Genomic DNA, 19495 nt, shown 5'->3' on the forward strand with positions numbered 1-19495 from the left:
TCCTTATTTTTCGCGAGTACTTTTTATCGCGAATGGGCTCTTCAACAGCAAATCGCGAGAATAAGAATTCGCGAATGGACAGTTGATCAAGAGTTTTAACATAGATTTCAGCTCAATAAAAATAAGGGCAAGTAATTTAATTGAGTGTGTGGTGCTTCGCGCGAAATTACGCGATAATTAATTCCACGCGTATATTTAGGAATCTACAGTATACATTTTCCAGATAATGGAACAGGTTAAAGTAATGGATGCAGATCTATTGCCAAGAAACTATTAGGTCTATTTAGACCAATCTTGCATGGGTGGGCATCCTGGAACACTTTCAACATTGCGTCAGATGCTGTATTGAATTGCTTTATAGTTTGATCTCATGGCCCTATCAGATCAAACTTGCATAAACTTTGCAACTTGGGATGTAACCTAATAATATATAGAAGCATTGGCGAAGAATGGCGACCCGTGTTCGATATTCAGCTTTACCATAAAAAATCTATATAACAAATTAAAGCTGTGTCGACGACGCACTTTCAATCAATTAACAATAGTTCGTAGTTACTTCCATTCTTGCGACTGGATATATCATAGTGAACTTGAAATACAACACCACAGTCTGACACATCTGTTTCATATATGATGCATATTACACTAGAAAAAGACATTAATAGCAAGATAGCAACAAAACTTTATAATAAACGTGTTGACTTCAACTTTTCTATCGTCAAAGACCCTTACTTAATAGTATGTAGCAATATACCAATCATCTGCTTATGGGGTTTATGTATACCAAATTTATCCGATACGCATGATTAAGCTCCACGTATACGGTCATTTTTAGCTCTACTGGTCAAAGACCAGAAGAGCTTATGCAATAGTAATATGTCTGTCGTCCGTCCGTCTAGCTGTCTGTCTATCTGTAAACTAATTGCTACTCCTCCTACAGTTTTTGTCTGATTTTAATCTAATTTTGCACAAAAGTAGACGACACAAGGATACACAATTCTGTATGTCGGTTTTTGAAGTCGATGAACGATGTTGCCGTGGTCACTAGAAATATAAATTTCTGTGAAATACTTTAAAAAAGCTACTTCAAATACAGTGTTTAGTCTGATTATAATATGATGTGGCATGCAAGTAGACTACACTGAGATATATAATTGTCTTTCTTGTTTTCTTTTTCATTTTGATGAATGATGTTACCATGGTAACTGTAAGATTTTTATTAAAAGCTACTCCTGAGGTTGTAGTTTTAATGAAATCTTGCCAAAAAAGAGACTTTATCAAGGATCATTTTATCTATTTATTGCCATTGTAAAGTTCCAAGTGCCAATGACTACTTTTCTCTTCCTTTATTATTAGTACAAACTGAGCTACAGTCTCGAAAGAGATGTCTGGCTTTAGATGAGGCAAACTATTGACCAGAAAGTTGACGATGAAACATGCATGGAGATAATGAACAGTATTCAAGATCAAAAGTGGGTCAAACAATACAAAATAGAAGCAGAGCAAACACGGATCTCCAAAACATTAGAAGTGGGATCAGGTGTCATGGAGGAGTCAGCACCCCCCGCCGACCGACCACACCCGCCGTGTGCTCCTGGTTATGATAGGGAAAGAACGGAAAAACCCGTCAAGTCAGTGTATAAATAGTGGACTAACAATTAGTATGAAAAACGTCAGTCAGCATTTGACTCAATGATAAATTGTATTTGCTGACAATATAATTGTATCAACCATAGAACTTACGATCGAAATGATCACTTTAAACGAGACTGCTGATATTCTTGTTTCATCAGTTTGTTTGTCAATAATTTACCTCGTTTAAGAAATTGTTCATACGTAGAGCATGCTCTTGTGTATCGAATCAACTGAGATGTATATACTTTGTATGCAGGTGATGAAGGTATAATGCTGCATAAGGGAAGTTGACGATAGAAAAGTTAAAGTTATGATACAAGGATATCAATCGTCTCGTTTAAAGTCAACATTTCGCAAGTTTTATGGTCGATACAGTGACATTATCAAAAATACATTCTACCATAGGGTATAATGCTAACTGACGTCTGTAACACTTATTGTTAGGCCATTATTCACACACTGAAATTTCTCCGCTTACCCTCTCATGACAAGGAGCACACAGCGTGTGGGACCGTTTGACAGCGAATGCTTACTCTTCCATAGCACATAACTTTCCACTTCTGATGTTTTTGGTTGCCCGTGCACATGTTTGCTTTTCATCTGGCCTCGGGGCCATAAAACAAAGACGAGCTCAATTTTTATCTCAGTCTCACTCTTCATCTATATATTCCTTTGGTAAAAGTGAGACTGAGATCAAAAGTGAGCTCCTCCAAGTTTTATGGCTCCCAGGCCTGGTTTGTTTTGGTTGAATGGATTTTGAGCTTGAATACTGCAATGTCTTCTAAAATACATCCATATCTCATTTTTTGCGATTGAAATGCACGGTTTTAAGTCCAATTGCTAGGAATTGTTAACGCCTCAAAATCGTCAGAAATATATGCACAACAAATTATACGCTTAGATTCTTACCACACTGACAGCTGTCGGTAAATCGTAGACAAACTGTGAGAAATCAAAACCTCTGCGCGTTTCAGTAAAATTTTCAATATAAATCATCGTCTTTTGCACTCTGTGGTGTGTAGGGCAGCAACAGTCTTCCTCCACTCTTATCTTACATGTACCTGCAGTTCGTAGGTTTGCAGCCTGCTGGTCTTCTCTTGGATATGCTGGTGTGTGTGCCGCATCAGTACGAGGTCTTCCGCAAAGTCCAGGCTTGGGGGCCATAAAACTTAGACGAGTTAACTCTCACTTTTCACTATTAAATCCTTTGGGGAAAATGAGTCTGAGATCAAAAGTGAGCTCATCTAATTAAGTTTTATGGCCCCCAGGTTATATCCTCCAAAGTTGAGAACAGGTTCCCTTGCTTAGAATCTGTCGTCTTCCACATGACCCAATCGATGACCAAGTTGAATAATACTGCAGTCATTACGCATGCATCCTTGCTGACTGCGGTCTTAACATCCTGTTATTGTGTGTTCTTCTATGCATCCGAAGTTTTTGTAAAAGTTCCTAATCAAATGGACAAGTTGGATGGAATACCATAATGACGTTGAATGCCCCAAAGGCTACCTCATTATATGCTGTTAAATGCCTTTTCAAAATGCACGAAGTTTACATGCAGTTGTCCCTACCACTTGGTGTACTGCTGTTTACTGATGTATGTACAAGTGAATTCCTCTTTATTCACCCATAAACTGACGATTGCGGAACTAATTTTGAACACATATGGGGCCTTCTTGGGATTTTTATCAGAAAGTTATGGACACCATTCTTACTTCATTCCTCAAAAAGACATATTTCTCTATGGCGTGCCGTCGCTTTAACTAGTTGTTGTTTGCCCGTATGTTTTTTGTTTTACCCTGGAATTTGATAAAAAAAAAATCGTAAGCTTACAAAACACCCATTTTGCTTAATAAAATGCTATCTGTCGATGATTTATTTTAATTTCTAAAACTATTTTTGTCAATTGAAAACATTGAAAACGTATACTAAACATACAAAATTGAACTGCTCTCCAGTGCGCCGTGACGTCATAAACCGACGCAATTTAACATACACAGTGACACAACATCCAACATTTTAGCTAAAACTATCCTTTTGTACAGTTTCTCTGACACTAAACAGAGTTATGTTATAGTCTTGTTTTGTTCAGATTCGAGCGCGCATTATTTGTCAATAAAAAAAAACGTCCTCGATGTCACCGGACATTCCCTGTATTTGGTCGTGTTTTTCCAATGACAGACAGACCTTTTTTCCCTGGTCTATCCTGTAAACAAAGTACATCTCTATTAAAAAAAACGTAAAAGGTCTAGTAGAACAGTGTACTTAAGTGTAGAATTCAGACAGGAATTATCCCTATCTCTCTCCTAAATAGAAAATTAAGGACGAGGAGCTATTTGACTGGCGAAGCAGAGCTAATTTCTGTAGTTTTTGTATAGCCAAAAAAAAATTGATTATGCAATGCTTCATAAAAATTTCTTAATGCTTTCATGGCGGATTTTTCGTAAAAGATCGTTAACAAATATAGAAATGATACATTATTACATGACCGCTATAATCATGTCAACTGATCAGAGTCCATTAACTGAAAAAATATCCATGCAGCAGTGCCTATTCTTATTGAAGTGTTGCGTGGTACATCGACTGACAATTTGTAAATTGACGAAGCCTACTATTTTTTATTGACATTCTCCGGAGAACAAATAATAATTAAGACAGTTATAATATGAAATATCTCCCTGGTGTTTTTTGAAACATCACTATATAAATTAAAACAGTCCGTAAAAAATTGAGTTTAATTTTCATAATGGCTGTAATGGTAGTGAATTCTTATTTCTTAATGTTGACTGTGATAGCAAATAGTAAGTGAATTATTCAATTTTTAAGTTTTGAATACTAAATAACGTATCTACGGAAAATTGTATTTAATTGTTTATGCAAAATCAAAAATCAATGTAAAAAATGAAATGTTTAAAATTAGTTACTTAGACATCGTTCGCACATCATTCAAATGTCCGCTTCAATAAGCAACAAATCAGTACGAGAACTAGAAGATTAAATACATTCCGGCTGAAATTCTCCATTTAATAAGTATGAATAGTTGTTATTGTTGGTTTTTTTTTAATGAATAAAAGGTATTAAAACATTAAATCAGCAATGATTTTATGGATTCTGTCTGAAGCAGTTGTTAGTACAGTTTTGACTCATTTTTAAAAAACATTTCTACGAACCCGTTATTTTATAATGAGTTTATTGACTTGTGATATCCCGATGAGTTGTACAACTCAATGGCAATGAAAAACTTTAATTAAAAATAGAAATTTTAAACTGTACTTATAACTTGGTAGATATAATAATAATAGATATATATGTATAATATTTAGACGAAGTTGCCTTATTGTATTCCAGATTTGAAAATATGACACTTTTTCTCGTGTGATATGATTTGTAGTTTGTTTGCAACAACTCGAGAGAAGTCAAGGAAAGCTAACAACACCAGGGTGCAGTCTTAATGAGACAATATTCACGATCTCCAATGTGACTTCATCCTACAATAATTCTTTAGGTTGTTTTCTTAATTTTTGTTTTCAGATTTATTTAACGAGGCCGAGTGTAATTCGAGTGCGCATGACTTTGCGCAGCTTTTTAATTTCATGCAGTAATATGTGCGGCTGTACACCTTTGCCAAATATTTTGATTTAAATTCAAAATTAAAATTATCTTTAACCCCTACTGGTTTGAAAACGTGATTTTACTACAATAATTAGGAAAAACGCTGAAATGCTTTTAACGACGTCACCATTTTCGGATTTTGCAAGCAATGCATGGTGCTGAAAAATGACGGATGACTTGCTTGCGTGTTCAAGACTTCCTTGGATTATCCAAAGAAACATATTAGAATTCTAAACATTGCTATTTTTAACCGAAAAAAATCATATGCAAAGATAATTCATCTGCACTGAAATGTATTTATACCGTGATATGGCAATTTTAGAGGTATTGGGCTTTGAAAAAATAAACATAATTAATTCCTAGACCAACCTAGATGGTGAACAATTTTGAAATTTCACTATTTGGTAACTTTCTACAATAACTTTCATCTACTTGAATGAAAAAGAAATCTCTAGGGCAGAAATACAAAAAATATGGGAAAAATTGGATGATTTGGCGCTTTTCCAATGAGTCCACATAGGGTCAAATAGTAAATTTTGACAAATTTTGAGATGGCCCCCGAAGAAATCGCGATGGTGAACATTCGATTTTGTAATCTTTAAACAATAAATATAACAGTAAATATTAATTATCAAAAAATCATCAAAATCCCTAGGGCAGAAATAATTAGACTCGGCCTCGTTAATACAATCTTCCTATTTTGTGGTTTTATACATTGTTAAAATTGTCTGTTTAAAAATTCTGCAAATAAAATATATGATTTTAATAATCATTTTTTGAACTAAATTTCACAGAAAACTCGGTGTGTCCATTTCTTCGGTGTGATGAAGAGAAGCAAGGATGGGTTTGCTCTCGCCGAAAAGATGAAGTTAAATATTGTGCTTGTGATAGTCAGTGCCATCTGTTCCAAGATTGCTGTGAAGATAATTTTAACAGTGACATATATTTTCATTCTTACAATTATGATTCAATGATGGACTTCAATGAAACTGACTATGAGTACATGATGAAGGTTTTTAAGTATAGTAGTTGCATATCAATTAAGTTTCAGCGTCCCAGTACATCTGAAATTAAGATAATTAGCATTAAGGTAATTAATCAATGTGCCTCTCATTACACTGGCTTACTTCGAACAAAATGTTCATCTAATTATCAGATTCTGAACATTTTAACATCGGTAACGGTAGGCATACACGACTTGGTATTTAGAAATCCATATTGTGCTCTCTGCCATGGATATAACGTAAAGGATCTCCAACTTTGGGACACATCTGTACTCTGTCCTGAAACCTACAAAGGTATCCCTAAAACCGACATTCAGAAGCTATCTAAATATTGTGAACTGGTTCATACTTTTAAGGAAAATCAGAACTTTCGATACTGTGTACATCCTTTTATCTCGGAGAAATTTCTCAGTGTAGACCAAAGAGAAGAAACGATAGATGACATTTTATGCTTTGGATACATATCCCCTCTCACCAATGAAAACAAGAATATAAGTTTCAGAAATAAAAACTGCGCAATCGCTTCAAGATACAACCTTTCTCTCTTACAGCCTTTTAGAGAAATGCGAAATATACAACTGATATCTTCAATAATGGACATGAACATTCTGTTTCGTTTTACAGGTAATGGGTTTGACAATAGAAACCCTTCTAAATGTGCCTCAAATTTGACATATGACCCAATCACCGGACTTTGCGCAAGTCTAATCTGTCCACACGGATCTATCAAAAGAGCTAAATCATGCATCTACGATAATCCTAACTACGAATTCATTTATCAGCCATACTTAACAGATACGTCTGAAAACAATTCTTTAATGTATTTTTATCTTAGGAACAAAAACTTTGATGATTCACAACGGACTTTTGTCATTAGTGCTGATGAAGGATATGTGTTTGATAACGTCATCAAATGCCTAAATTTAATATTTCTGGAGATGAATTTTTCATCAGAGGTATTTCAATTGCAAAATTTTCCACCGAATGAGTCCCTGATTTGTGAGGAAGGGGATCTAGAAACTCTCAGAGCCGACGAATTGCTTGAAACAAAAGATGACTTTTTTCGCATTCTGTACAACCAGAAGACCATTCAAATTCCTTCTGGGAAAATTCGATTTTCTATCACAGCCAAAATTTTAAAAACTGACGCTATGGTAGTGATTGGAGGATTTTCCAATGTAACGTTCTTCTTTTGCACTAACAGATCTATTTTGAAATGCCCTACCTTTCTAACTTCATATAAAGCAAAGGAATATACACTAACCAACAATTCAGTTCACTTCAATTTAAGTTCAGTTGTGTTAATGAGCGGTCAATATAAAATAATTAATTCTATTTTGTATATCTGTCACAAAAAGAACCCTTATTCTGATGATAATGTGCTGAATTTAATTTTGACTACAGTGTTCTTTTCTATTTCGCTATTCTGTTTATTACTAGCCATGTTTCTACAAATCAATATAAGGGGGATACAGACTTGCCCAGCCAAATGCTTTCTCTCATTTTCATTGTCGTGGTTCATCGCTCAGTTTTCGTTCACCCTTCCTCCATTTCTACCGTCACGAGTTTGTCTGACATTTGCCATGTTGTTGCATTATCTATGGCTATGTATATTTTCGTGGTCAAGCATTCTGTCCTTTGATTTGGTAAAGTCATTAAATGCATGCTCTAAAACTTTGAAAAGGGAATTCAAGAACAACAGTTTGTTTGTTAAGTACTGTATCGTTGGCTGGGGGCTACCGCTGCTTATTGTTGGTTTAAGTAATGTTCTCGAAATCAGTTTAAGTACTTTTACCTTGCAATATGGGGCTAGAAACATTTGCTGGATAGGAAATAGTGATGCGCTGCTTTTAGCTTATATTTTACCAGCAAGTACTTTCCTATTTTTTAACATGATATGCCTAGCAGTGTCACTCCATGGTTTGGAAATTGCTAAGCGTAATTCTAGAAATCTACAAAAAACGAGGAAGGACAGGCAGAGGTGGTTGATGTATCTTCAGATGTTTTTCCTCTGTGGTGGATGTTGGATTTTTGCTTACGTGGCAAATAATGTGTCTCTTTTATGGATGCATACATTAAATCTGATATTAAATGGCAGTCAGGGTGTTTTCATCCTCATAATGACAACACGAGACTCTAAGGTGAAAAGGTGGATAAGAATTAAAATGAAATGCTTAGAACCAGATAATTCTAATACTTCCCAAAGTAACAGCGGTGGTGGAACTATTAGCACGAAATTATGAGACAGAAAGATTTCATAGTGAGAAAAAAAAATATTTCCCCGAAGAAAATCCATCTTTATATGCTTATTTCTTTACATATACAAGTTAGTACATGTTTTTTTTAAATCTTTATTCATAAAATTGAATTTTACTTTTTATCCTTTTTCACCTTTTCTGTTATTGTAACATTAAATTAATCACTTGACCTGATTAATGAGATGATATTGTATGCTGAAATTATTTTTGGTAAAAGAAATATTTGCTAAAATAATTCATTGCTATTGTAGGGATAAAAAAACCTTTGTCTTCTGTCCAATCCTTTTCACTTTCTGTAATTAAAAATTTATATATATCAAAAATTGTTATTCATTGTTTAGAGTTCAATCAAAGTTATCTATTCATATTAAGTATATTAAGTTTATTTGTAACCAATAGACAATATCTATGTTCATAAAGTCTTAGGTCTTCCTACAATCTTTTGAAATTTTCGTGAGCACTTACTGTGCCCCTGGATATGCCGATCTTTTTATATTCCTATGAAGCAGAATTTCATTCATAAGCTTCTATTCAGATTCCTGGCCCCAGAATCATAAAACATCCTTATACTTAATTAAAATTTTTAATCTCCAGTAAAATATTTATTATTTATCGAATTTATCTCTAATTTTGCAAATAACAACACAATATTGTAAAACAGTTTAATTTTGACCTATTTGACTTCTACAATATTATCATCTATTTTATGCATATAAAATCAGATGACTTTATTTTACGGGAAAAGGTATTAATTTTTTGGTCGGGATCCGCCTGCGGCCTTGGGTATATATAAAATTTGTATATTCGGAAAGCTCAAGGGATCAACATTCTTTTTTATTAACCATTTTAAAAATGTTAAAAAAATATTTTCATCAACTTGCTGGATACAGAGTAGGTTGAATTTTTCTTTGTCAAGTTTTTTTCATAATATTTGTAAGAAATTTTTTACATCTGCCTTAAATAAATTTAAATTTTGGTTAATGGATAATAAAGTTTGTATGTTCTTAATACTTTTTTAATCCAACGTATATATTTTCTCTGGATTGTGCTGGATTTACAGCCCGATTAAATGTGACACGACAGCCATTTTGAATATATTGTTGCAAATTTTTGCCCGTAGCAAATTTATCAAAAAATTTGTATCTGGTGAATTACAATTAGTAATTTTTGTTTGTTATTTACTCTAACGAGCGGAAATGCCTCCCAAAAATAAGACTAAGCGGAATTGCAGACTGAGAGACAACGAGGGCAAAGCATCAAGGTCAAAGAGGTCAAGACAAGAGCGACCAGCGGTAGCGATAGAGGTTGACGATAATCATACAGTTCAGGAACCAGGTCCTTCAGGAAGCATCGCCGCCCAAGAGAATGTAGTTGGTGCCAGAAAGTCAAACTCTACCCCACTGGCCCCAGCACCTGTGCCTGCTTTGGCAATTGAATCTCAATCAGGTACAAGCATTGGTTATGAGAATCAATATGTAGATAGCATTCATTCACTATTGGCTAGCAATGTCTCTAACTCATTGAAGTCTAAAATCATTAGTTCAGCATACATAGAGATTAGTTTGTTGCTTGATAACACTTCCCTGACAGAATCTTCAGAGAAAAAAATATTTTTTAATGAAAAAGGGGAGTTGGTCACAAGAGAGGTTGTTAAACCTAGCAATAAGATTCAAAATATCAGTAGATGGACAGATGCATTCTTAGTTTACTCTAGCATTTATGCTTCGGCCCACCCAGAATCTTATCAGGGTTTGCTGAAATATTTACATGACATAAGACTCGGGGCATCAAGATGTGGGGAGGGGGATTTGGGATGGAAGAAATATGACGAGCAGTTTCGACTTCGCCGCAGTATCGATCCCACCATAGATTGGTCTAAAGTAGACTATGAGTTATGGTTGATGTTTATGTCATCATCCCCACAATCTAAACTAACAATTAAACCAAACAGCCCAGCCTACAACAAGTGCTATAATTTCAACTTCAAGGGTCATTGTGACAGACCTTCTTGCCAGTACATGCACAAGTGCATTAAATGTTCTGGGAGTCATCCACAATATTTGTGCCCTCAATCTAATTATGTTGGGAAGTCCACAAGTTACCCAAGGGTACAACTGCAGGGACAGCCTCAAGTTAGACCCCTTTTGTCACACCCAACCCAAACCCCAAGACCACAAAGGTATATGGGCCCTAGGAAATTCCCCTATTAATGTTGAAAAGTTAAATGAATATTTGCAGCCATATCCAGACAAATATGCTGCTAATTATATAAAAAATGGGTTTTCAAAGGGTTTTGAAATAAATTATACAGGCCCAAGGTGTCATGTGTTTTCAAAAAATCTTAAGTCTGCAAGTGAACACCATGATGAGTTGATGGAAAAGATAAGTAAGGAAATAAAGCTTGGCCGAATCATGGGTCCTTTTGATCAACTTCCAATTTCTAACCTCCATATTTCACCAGTTGGCATTGTCCCTAAATCTGATGGAGGGTGGCGAATGATTACCCATTTATCCTATCCTAGTTCCCAGGGGATCAACGACTTTATAGACCCAGATTTATGTACAGTGCAGTATGCATCTTTTGATGGTGTAGTCAATATGATTGCAAATTTGGGAAGGGGCGCATTGATAGGTAAGATGGATATTAAAAGTGCTTTTCGTTTAGTTCCGAAATCCAGGGGATTTTGACTTGTTAGGTTTCTCTGTAGATGGATTATATTACATAGATAAATGCCTTCCCATGGGTTGTTCCATTAGTTGCAGAATTTGGGAAACATTTGCAACTTTTCTACACTGGCTTGCTCAGTTCAAGTCTGGATTGAATACATTAGATCATTATTTAGACGATTTCCTTTTTGCAGGTAGGTCTGGTAGTGATGAATGTGAAATTCTAATGTCTACTTTTAGTAACTTAGCTGGGGATTTAGGGGTACCTCTAGCCCATGAGAAAACTTCTGGTCCAACGACAAAATTAATATTTCTAGGTTTTGAAATTGATACACTAGAGATGACAATTAAGATCCCAGAAGCTAAGTTAGAAATCCTGAAGAGTCTGATTGAAAATTTTTTAGATAGGGAAAAAGTTACACTGCAAGAAATGCAGTCTTTAGTTGGAATGCTCAATTTTTTCTCAAAGGCAATCAGATCTAGTAGAGCTTTTATTCGAAGAATGTATGATGCATTTAGTGGAGTTTTCAAGCCACATCATCATATAAGATTATCAGTAGGAATTAAAAGTGACCTTAGAATGTGGCTGGTGTTCTTGAACCATTTCAATGGGGTTGCATATTTTCCTAATACTGTATGGGAAGATTCTAGCATTTTACAGTTATTTACAGATAGTGCAGGTTCAGGTCATTTAGGTTGTGGGGGTTACTTTAGTGGAAGTTGGTTTTTTCTCCAATGGCCAAAACATTGGAACAACCAAGAAATTTTGAGAGACATGACTTTTCTTGAGCTCATACCAGTAGTTTTAGCAATAGAGATATGGGGACCTAGGTTGTTACATAAAAAAGTTCAGTTTCATGTTGATAACCTTTCATTAGTTAGTGTCATCAATACCCAATCTTCCAAGTCCAAAAGAGTGATGGAATTGGTAAGACATTTGGTTCTTAGACTGATGATCAACAATGTTATATTTAGGGCAAATCACATTAGTAGCTTGGATAACAAAATTGCAGATTCTATTTCTCGCAAACAGTGGTTCCGCTTCAAGACGTTAGCACCAGAGGCAAGCACCAGACCAGACCCTCTTCCAGTAGAATTAGTCAACATGATTTACAGATTCAAATGAATAAATTGCTAGATGCTTCAATCTCTGAAAACACTAAGACAGCATACGAAACAGGACAAAATTCATTTTATAATTTCCGGAAAGAATTTGGGTACGAAATTTCATGGCCCCCACCTCTTAGAGATGTTGTTCACTTTGTTGCTTATCTGTCACTTAAGAAGTGTTCCTATGCTACGGCAAAATCTTATCTATCTTCTATTAGTTTTCAATGCAAAATTCACAATTGGGTTGATGAAACAAAGAACTTTCTGGTTGTAAAGGTTCTTGAGGGTATGAGAAGAACTGGTAGGTCTGCAGATGCAAGGCTACCTATAACCTTGCAGTTGCTTACTAAAGTTGTTAGGGTTTTATCGAGCATTTGTAGCAATAGTTATGAAACAAAATTGTTCAGAGCTGCTTATATATTAGCCTTCTTTGGTTTTCTCAGAATAGGGGAATTCACATTGTCTACTGGTAATAGTGTTCATACAATTTTACAAGTGACTGATGTTCAATTTGAAGCTAATTACTCCAAGGTTTTTGTACACATAAGAATGTCAAAATGTGATCAGGATAGAAAGGGGGTTTCTTTAGCCATTGATAAAAGTGGGGGAATCCTGTGTCCAGTAGCAAGTTTGATAGATTATCTTGCAGTAAGACCAAAAATTAAAGGGCCATTATTTATCCACTGTGGAAAAAATCCCCTTACCAGATATCAGTTCTCTTCGGTTTTGAAAAAATCACTTCAGGTTTTGGGGGTTCAGGGACATTATAGGGCCCATTCATTTTGTATCGGGGCAGCCACTGCAGCATTTGAAGCGGGGTGTTCACAAGATGTCATAATGGAAGCAGGGCGTTGGAAGTCTAGGGCATACAAATCACACATAAGATGTCCTATTTGGCAGATGTTGGGGCGAATAAGTTGTAATTTTGTAAATATAACAAGAATTATTCAAATTATTGCATACATTTGTAGAGGTCTCTGAAGTTAAAGTCTGGTGTGTGGGCTCCTCTATTATTAAGAATGCAATGATGGCATCAGTATGCAGACCGGGGGGAACAAATCTTGGATTGGATAGATTGAAAATAAATATCTGGTGGCAGGGATATTCAGGTTTGAATTTTTTGGGACTTAAAAGAAAGCTTTTTTTCTCACAAAAAGAGGAATCCCCAGAATTTTTGGTTATTCACTGTGGGGCAAACGATTTAGGATCAATTGATCTGTTTACTCTAAAGATTATGAAGAAAATTAAATCCCATCTAAAGATTATCAAGACTCGCTTTCCACATTCTACACTTGTTTGGTCACAGATGCTGCCACGAAATAAATGGAGGTATTCGGGGGACAATAAAGCAATGGAGCGTTGTCTTAAGACCAATAGGGTAGCTGCTTCATTAGTGTTAGAGTTGGGGGGTTGTTACATAAAGTACCCTGATTTATTGAAAAACATATCGCAATTTCTGTTGCCAGATGGAGTACACCTCAATGACCTAGGAAATAAACTCTTTCTAAATAATATCCAAGGGGGGTTAGAATTTTTCCTGTCAAAGCAAGGAAATGTGTATCCTTAAACAAAACATCAAGAACATTGGTCCGTGGGGGCTTTTTGTCAGTTGCTTGGGTGCTCCCCCATGTGTGGGATGACTGCGAACTCTCCTTCGGTTGTTCGCTGTCATGTGGCGTTTGCGCACACCAAAGCAACTGAGGCCTACATAAACTTTGTATTGTTGTGAAGTTTTCACCATTGAACTGTGAAGGGGGTTGAAATGTTGAACCATTTTATATGTAAAATATTTGCTGATATGTTGATATAATTTGTTTTGTGCTTGAATTGTGCATATAACTAATTACACTTAAATAAGTAACCTTAAATAAGTAACCACCCGCGGTTTACCCGGGGTGGTCATTTTTTGCACATATGACTTGTTTGTGTTGATGAATTTTGTTGAATTTGTGTGGGTTTGCCCAAAAGTTGTGTGTATTAATTGGCATCCCACAAATTACTATGCCACGGCCAATGTTCGCCAAAATAAAGGTTAAAACAAACATTTTGTTGTCATTTCCCTGTATAAATAATATCATCTATTTTATGCATATAAAATCAGATGACTTTTTCATCAACTTGGGAAAAGGTATTAATTTTTTGGTCGGGATCGGCCTGCGGCCTTGGGTATATATAAGTCGGAAAGCTCGGGATCAACATTCTTTTCATCAACTTGCTGGATACAGAGTAGGTTGAATATTTCTTTGTCAAGTTTTTTCATAATATTTGTAAGAAAAATTTTGCGATGAATTGCCTTAAATATCCCACCCACCCATTCCCATAATTTGGAGTTTAAATTATTGCAAATTTGGTTAGTTGTGCTGGCTTTTTCTTTTTATTTTACAGAATCTGTTGCACTGGATGTCGTCTTCGTGAAATATGTCGTGGCATAACCTTACAGGAATGGCGTTTGCGCACACCAAAGCAACTGAGGCCTACAGCATAATAAACTTTGTATTGTTGTGAAGTTTTCACCATTGAACTGTGAAGGGGGTTGAAATGTTGAACCATTTTATATGTAAAATATTTGCTGATATGTTGATATAATTTGTTTTGTGCTTGAATTGTGCATATAACTAATTACACTTAAATAAGTAACCTTAAATAAGTAACCACCCGCGGTTTACCCGGGGTGGTCATTTTTTGCACATATGACTTGTTTGTGTTGATGAATTTTGTTGAATTTGTGTGGGTTTGCCCAAAAGTTGTGTGTATTAATTGGCATCCCACAAATTACTATGCCACGGCCAATGTTCGCCAAAATAAAGGTTAAAACAAACATTTTGTTGTCATTTCCCTGCTAACATTATCGTGGCACTAACATAAAGTAAAAACTGAGTAAAATATCGAAATTACATTTCTGGGTGTATTTGGGATTAAGGAGACCACTGAATCTCTCAAAAGGATTCATATTTGGTGTGACTACTTGTATAAACAGAAGAGGCACATCTATACATCATTTGTATATCTGGCTTTCATTTTATATTACCCTTCGTGCGTTTAGCTCCTTTTCAAAGAATTAATTTAACAAACTCTTTTTGTCTACCATTAATATAATATACTTTGTGCGTTTAGCTCCTTTTCAAAGGAACATTTAACCTCTTTTTGTATTATTATAATATAGACACATTGATAGCTATTTTAAAAAATCACATTTTTGACCCTGACCTTTCTTTTACCTTGACTTAATTTTAAAGAGAAATTGGTTTAGTCTAATTTGATAAAAACTGTTCAAGAAACTTTTACATGTATTTACATACTCGTGTATATTGATGAGATAATTCCAACTGCATCACCATTTCTTTTACCTTGACTTCTTTTTCTTTAATTTATACAGGTTATATTCAGCTCAATTTCCGAGAAACTTATATTAAGCCTTATAAGCTAAAATATATTAATGAAAGCAATATTTCTTGTTCTTGACCATTCCTTTTACTTGATCTCATTTATATTGATATTTTTTGTCTAGCTTAATTTTTTTTACATTGACCTTCCCCTTCACTTTGACATAAATTTCCTTAAATTTGCATTAAGCTTAATTTCAAAGAAACCATTTGTTCAAAAATGATCAGCGCTGTCCAGTTTGATTTTATTTCAAAGGTGATCTTCCAAATTACCTTTGTTGTGTTATTAAGAGTTAAAATAAGTCACCAAAATATATATTTTATCAATATTCAATATATTTTTGTAGCAATTTCAAAAACTACTTCTAATTATTTATCTCACAATAAGGCTTTTTTTTTTTTTAACTTTCTTACCTTGCAGATTCTATATTGGTAAGTACGTGAGGTTGGATAAGTTCTGCTGCGTTTGTACTACTAGTACTCTCTTATTCTGAACATATCTGTTTGATAATGATTAGTGAGATCCACCCTTCAAATGAAATTATAAATGCTTTCAAGCACACCCGTACATACAATGTTCAACCGTATCAAAACAAGGATTTTGTATAGAGAAAAAAAATAAAAGTGTAGATTGATTGATTGTTTATTGTTTAAGTCCCTCTCGAGAATGTTTCACTCATATGGAGACGTCACCGTATGGCGATGAAGGGCTTCAAATTTAGACCTATACTCGGCACTCAGGGCCATTGAGCAGTAAGGATTTTTTATCGTGCCAATGCCTACCGTGATACGAGACCTAAATGTATTCACTTCTAGTGCCGAGCGCTTGGCGAAGGAACAGTCACTGCCTATATTTTTACGCATGAGGTATGACGCGGTGCCGCGAACGAGAATCGAACCCGGGCCTCCCGTTCACGAATCGAAGGCTCTACCACTAGGCTACCGTGGACGGTATAAAAGTATAGAACACGTGAAATAAATCTAGAAACATGGCCATTGTTCGAACAAATATCTGTCTCAGTGTTATATAATTATGAAATATCCGGAGTTTTAAATGATAAAATTTATCTTAATGGTAATGTATTTACTCAGAAGAATAAGCGCCAACATAATGCACTTAATTCATCGAGCTATATGGTATAATACTTGAAAAATTGGATGAATTTTTTTTTCTGAACTTCCTAATTTATTGACAAAACCCTAGACTGAACAAAGCAAACACGAAGCACATTAATGTCCCATCTGGTGATAATGGGGTATTTCTTTATAAAATTATGAAATGTGGGGGGACGCTTATTTTTAAAATGTTCGTAAGGCGGATCTTCATTATATTTTTTGGTGAGTTGAACATGTACTTGTGATACAATTTTGTAGAATAGTTTTTTTTTTCATTCTGCCATATACCAGTATCTGAATGAATTTCTAATATTCTGGATATTAATTGTAAAATGTTTGTAATAATTTACATATACTATTTAAAAAATATATGAAATAATAAAATAACAGCAACGCCAAGTTATTATTGAGTAAATAATTTCTTTTTCAAATGACAGATTTTTTTAAATACATATCCTCACTCTTTTCTCTGCAACCGAAAATTGCTTTCTTTACGATTAAAAAAATAACATGATTTTCCGAATTTTAGGTTTCCTTTACGGTTTAGATAATATTCAAGCTGCCACGTTTGAAACTACAGGGTCTTTTTATCCGATTAAATCATTTTCCATATCATCTAATACAACATTATTAAGGAATCAAGGGAACATTTCAGGTTTGCAAATTTACCATTGTAGAACCCATTCGTTTCATGGAATTTTAATTATATTAAGATACATTTACTAGTATTTGAATTATTCAAATCTTGTAATCCTTGATTTTATCAAATGTATTTTTATTTCAAAAATTTACATATGTTTGCTTAATTTCAGATTGCCCTTATCTTAAATGTGACCCTGGAATTAGAGATGAATGGAGTTGCACAGGCAAAAAACATGTCATTCGATACTGCGCTTGTGATAGACAGTGCAATCTGTTCCACGATTGTTGCGAGGATAGCTTCGATAAAGAGCTTTTTCTTCAACAAATTTCAAATAAATCAACAACGAATTACAGTAATTCGGAATCTGACTATATGCTACAAGTTAACACCTACAGTGGATGCTTTTCGATAGAGGCAAAGAATATCACTGGAAATCAGACAAAAATAATTACTGTTAAATTAATTAATCAATGTCCATCTCATTACGTCGGCAATCTTAATGCAAAATGTTCATCAGGTTATAAAATTCTGAATATTATAACTTCCGTCAAGTCAGGGATACACCATTTAATGTTTATAAATCCCTTCTGTGCACTCTGTCATGGGTATAAGAAAAGAGATATGTTACTTTGGGACTCTTCTGTGCATTGTCCAAAGAAATATAAATGCATCCCCAAATTTGACATTCAAAGACTATCTGAACATTGTGCACTGGTTTATACTCTCAAAGAAGAGGGAAACCTTCGATACTGTCTCGACACAAACACGTCAAATGTATCCCCTGGGTCGATGTTTTTATCAAATAAGAGTACGGATCATAATCTATGCAATGGCTACATTTCTCTTCTGTTTGATAAAAATGAGAAGATATATTTCAGAAATAAGCACTGTGCTCTGGCAGTCCGACACAATATTTCACAACTGGAGCCAGTCATTGATAGTCATCCTAACAAAGGGGTACCTGCTGAAATGGACATGAATATCTTATTCCGTTTTACTGGAGAGGATATTGAAATCAGCAATACTGCAAATAAGTGTTCCCCAGGCTTGACATATGACCAAGTAACTGGGCTGTGTTCTAATTTAATCTGTCCAGTAGGATTTTTCAGAGAAGAGCAAAGATGTATTCACAATGAGTCAAGTTATGAATTTATACGTAAGCCGAAAGTTCCTAATTCGCTGGAAACCTTTTATCGCACTGATGTTTATATTTTACATGAAAATATGAATTCTTCATTTGATATAGAGAAAATGTCTCTAATCAGATTAGGTGTCGATGACACAGATGTTTTTCAAAAGAATATGAAACATTTAACAGAAATATTTTCCGAAATGAATACTTCATCAGATTCATTTATTTTACAAAATTTTCCTCCGAGCCAGTCACTAAATTGTGATAGGGGTATTCTTGAGAGTTTCACGACGGATGAATTCTCCGTTTCATGGAATGGATCTCTTGATGTTGTTTTTAAGCGGAAGTTAATTTCCGTCCCTTTGTCTAGGATTCGTTTTTCATTAACTGTCATAATAACCAAATATCCTAATACAACCTTAAAGTTTACAAATGGACATTTTTACTTCTGTAGAATGAATAATATTTTAGAATGTTCATCATTTCTTACTTCATATGAGTCTGACACATACCAAATAGTCAACAATTTTGTCTACTTTAATTTAAGTTCTACCATTTTAAATAGTAAACAATATCTAATTATCAATTCAATTTTGTATATTTGTCACACTGAAAAAACAAATTCTGAAAAGTATACATTAACTTTGATTTTGACATTGGTATTCTTTTCTATATCATTATCTTGCCTTTTGCTTTCAATTCTTCTTCAAATTATGATTAGAGGGATACAGACTTGCCCAGCAAAATGTTTTCTCTCGTTTTCTTTATCTTGGTTTTTCGCACAATTTGGTTTTATTCTTCCATCTTTTTTGCCACCAGAAGTCTGTTTCTGGTTTGCTTTATCTTTACATTATTTATGGCTTTGCATATTCTCTTGGTCAAGCGTATTAGCTTTTGATCTGGTGAAAACCCTGGCCGTTTGCTCCAAAACTCTC

At 34.7% G+C, this 19495-nt stretch overlaps 3 protein-coding genes across 3 annotated transcripts; all 3 read left to right on the forward strand.

Moving 5' to 3' along the window:
* Positions 1-7607: 7607 nt before the first annotated feature.
* On the forward strand, positions 7608-8522 carry LOC134236912 (adhesion G-protein coupled receptor G6-like). The gene has a single exon (XM_062719081.1). The coding sequence runs from the start codon at positions 7694-7696 to the stop codon at positions 8492-8494; it is 801 nt and encodes a 266-aa protein (XP_062575065.1). The 5' UTR covers positions 7608-7693; the 3' UTR covers positions 8495-8522.
* An 859-nt stretch (positions 8523-9381) lies between these two features.
* Positions 9382-10719, forward strand: LOC134236890 (uncharacterized). The gene has a single exon (XM_062719043.1). The coding sequence runs from the start codon at positions 9706-9708 to the stop codon at positions 10717-10719; it is 1014 nt and encodes a 337-aa protein (XP_062575027.1). The 5' UTR covers positions 9382-9705.
* A 202-nt stretch (positions 10720-10921) lies between these two features.
* Positions 10922-14771, forward strand: LOC134236891 (uncharacterized). The gene is made up of 4 exons (XM_062719044.1): positions 10922-11141; positions 11371-11895; positions 12180-13188; positions 14672-14771. Exons 1-4 carry the CDS (start codon positions 10922-10924, stop codon positions 14769-14771), a joined length of 1854 nt encoding a protein of 617 aa, XP_062575028.1.
* The last annotated feature ends 4724 nt before the right edge of the window (positions 14772-19495 follow it).

The sequence above is a fragment of the Saccostrea cucullata genome, unplaced genomic scaffold, assembly GCF_032062105.1.
Source record: "Saccostrea cucullata isolate Sc308-1 unplaced genomic scaffold, CSIRO_AGI_Scuc_v1 ctg34, whole genome shotgun sequence".
In the NCBI taxonomy this organism is placed as follows: domain Eukaryota; kingdom Metazoa; phylum Mollusca; class Bivalvia; order Ostreida; family Ostreidae; genus Saccostrea; species Saccostrea cuccullata.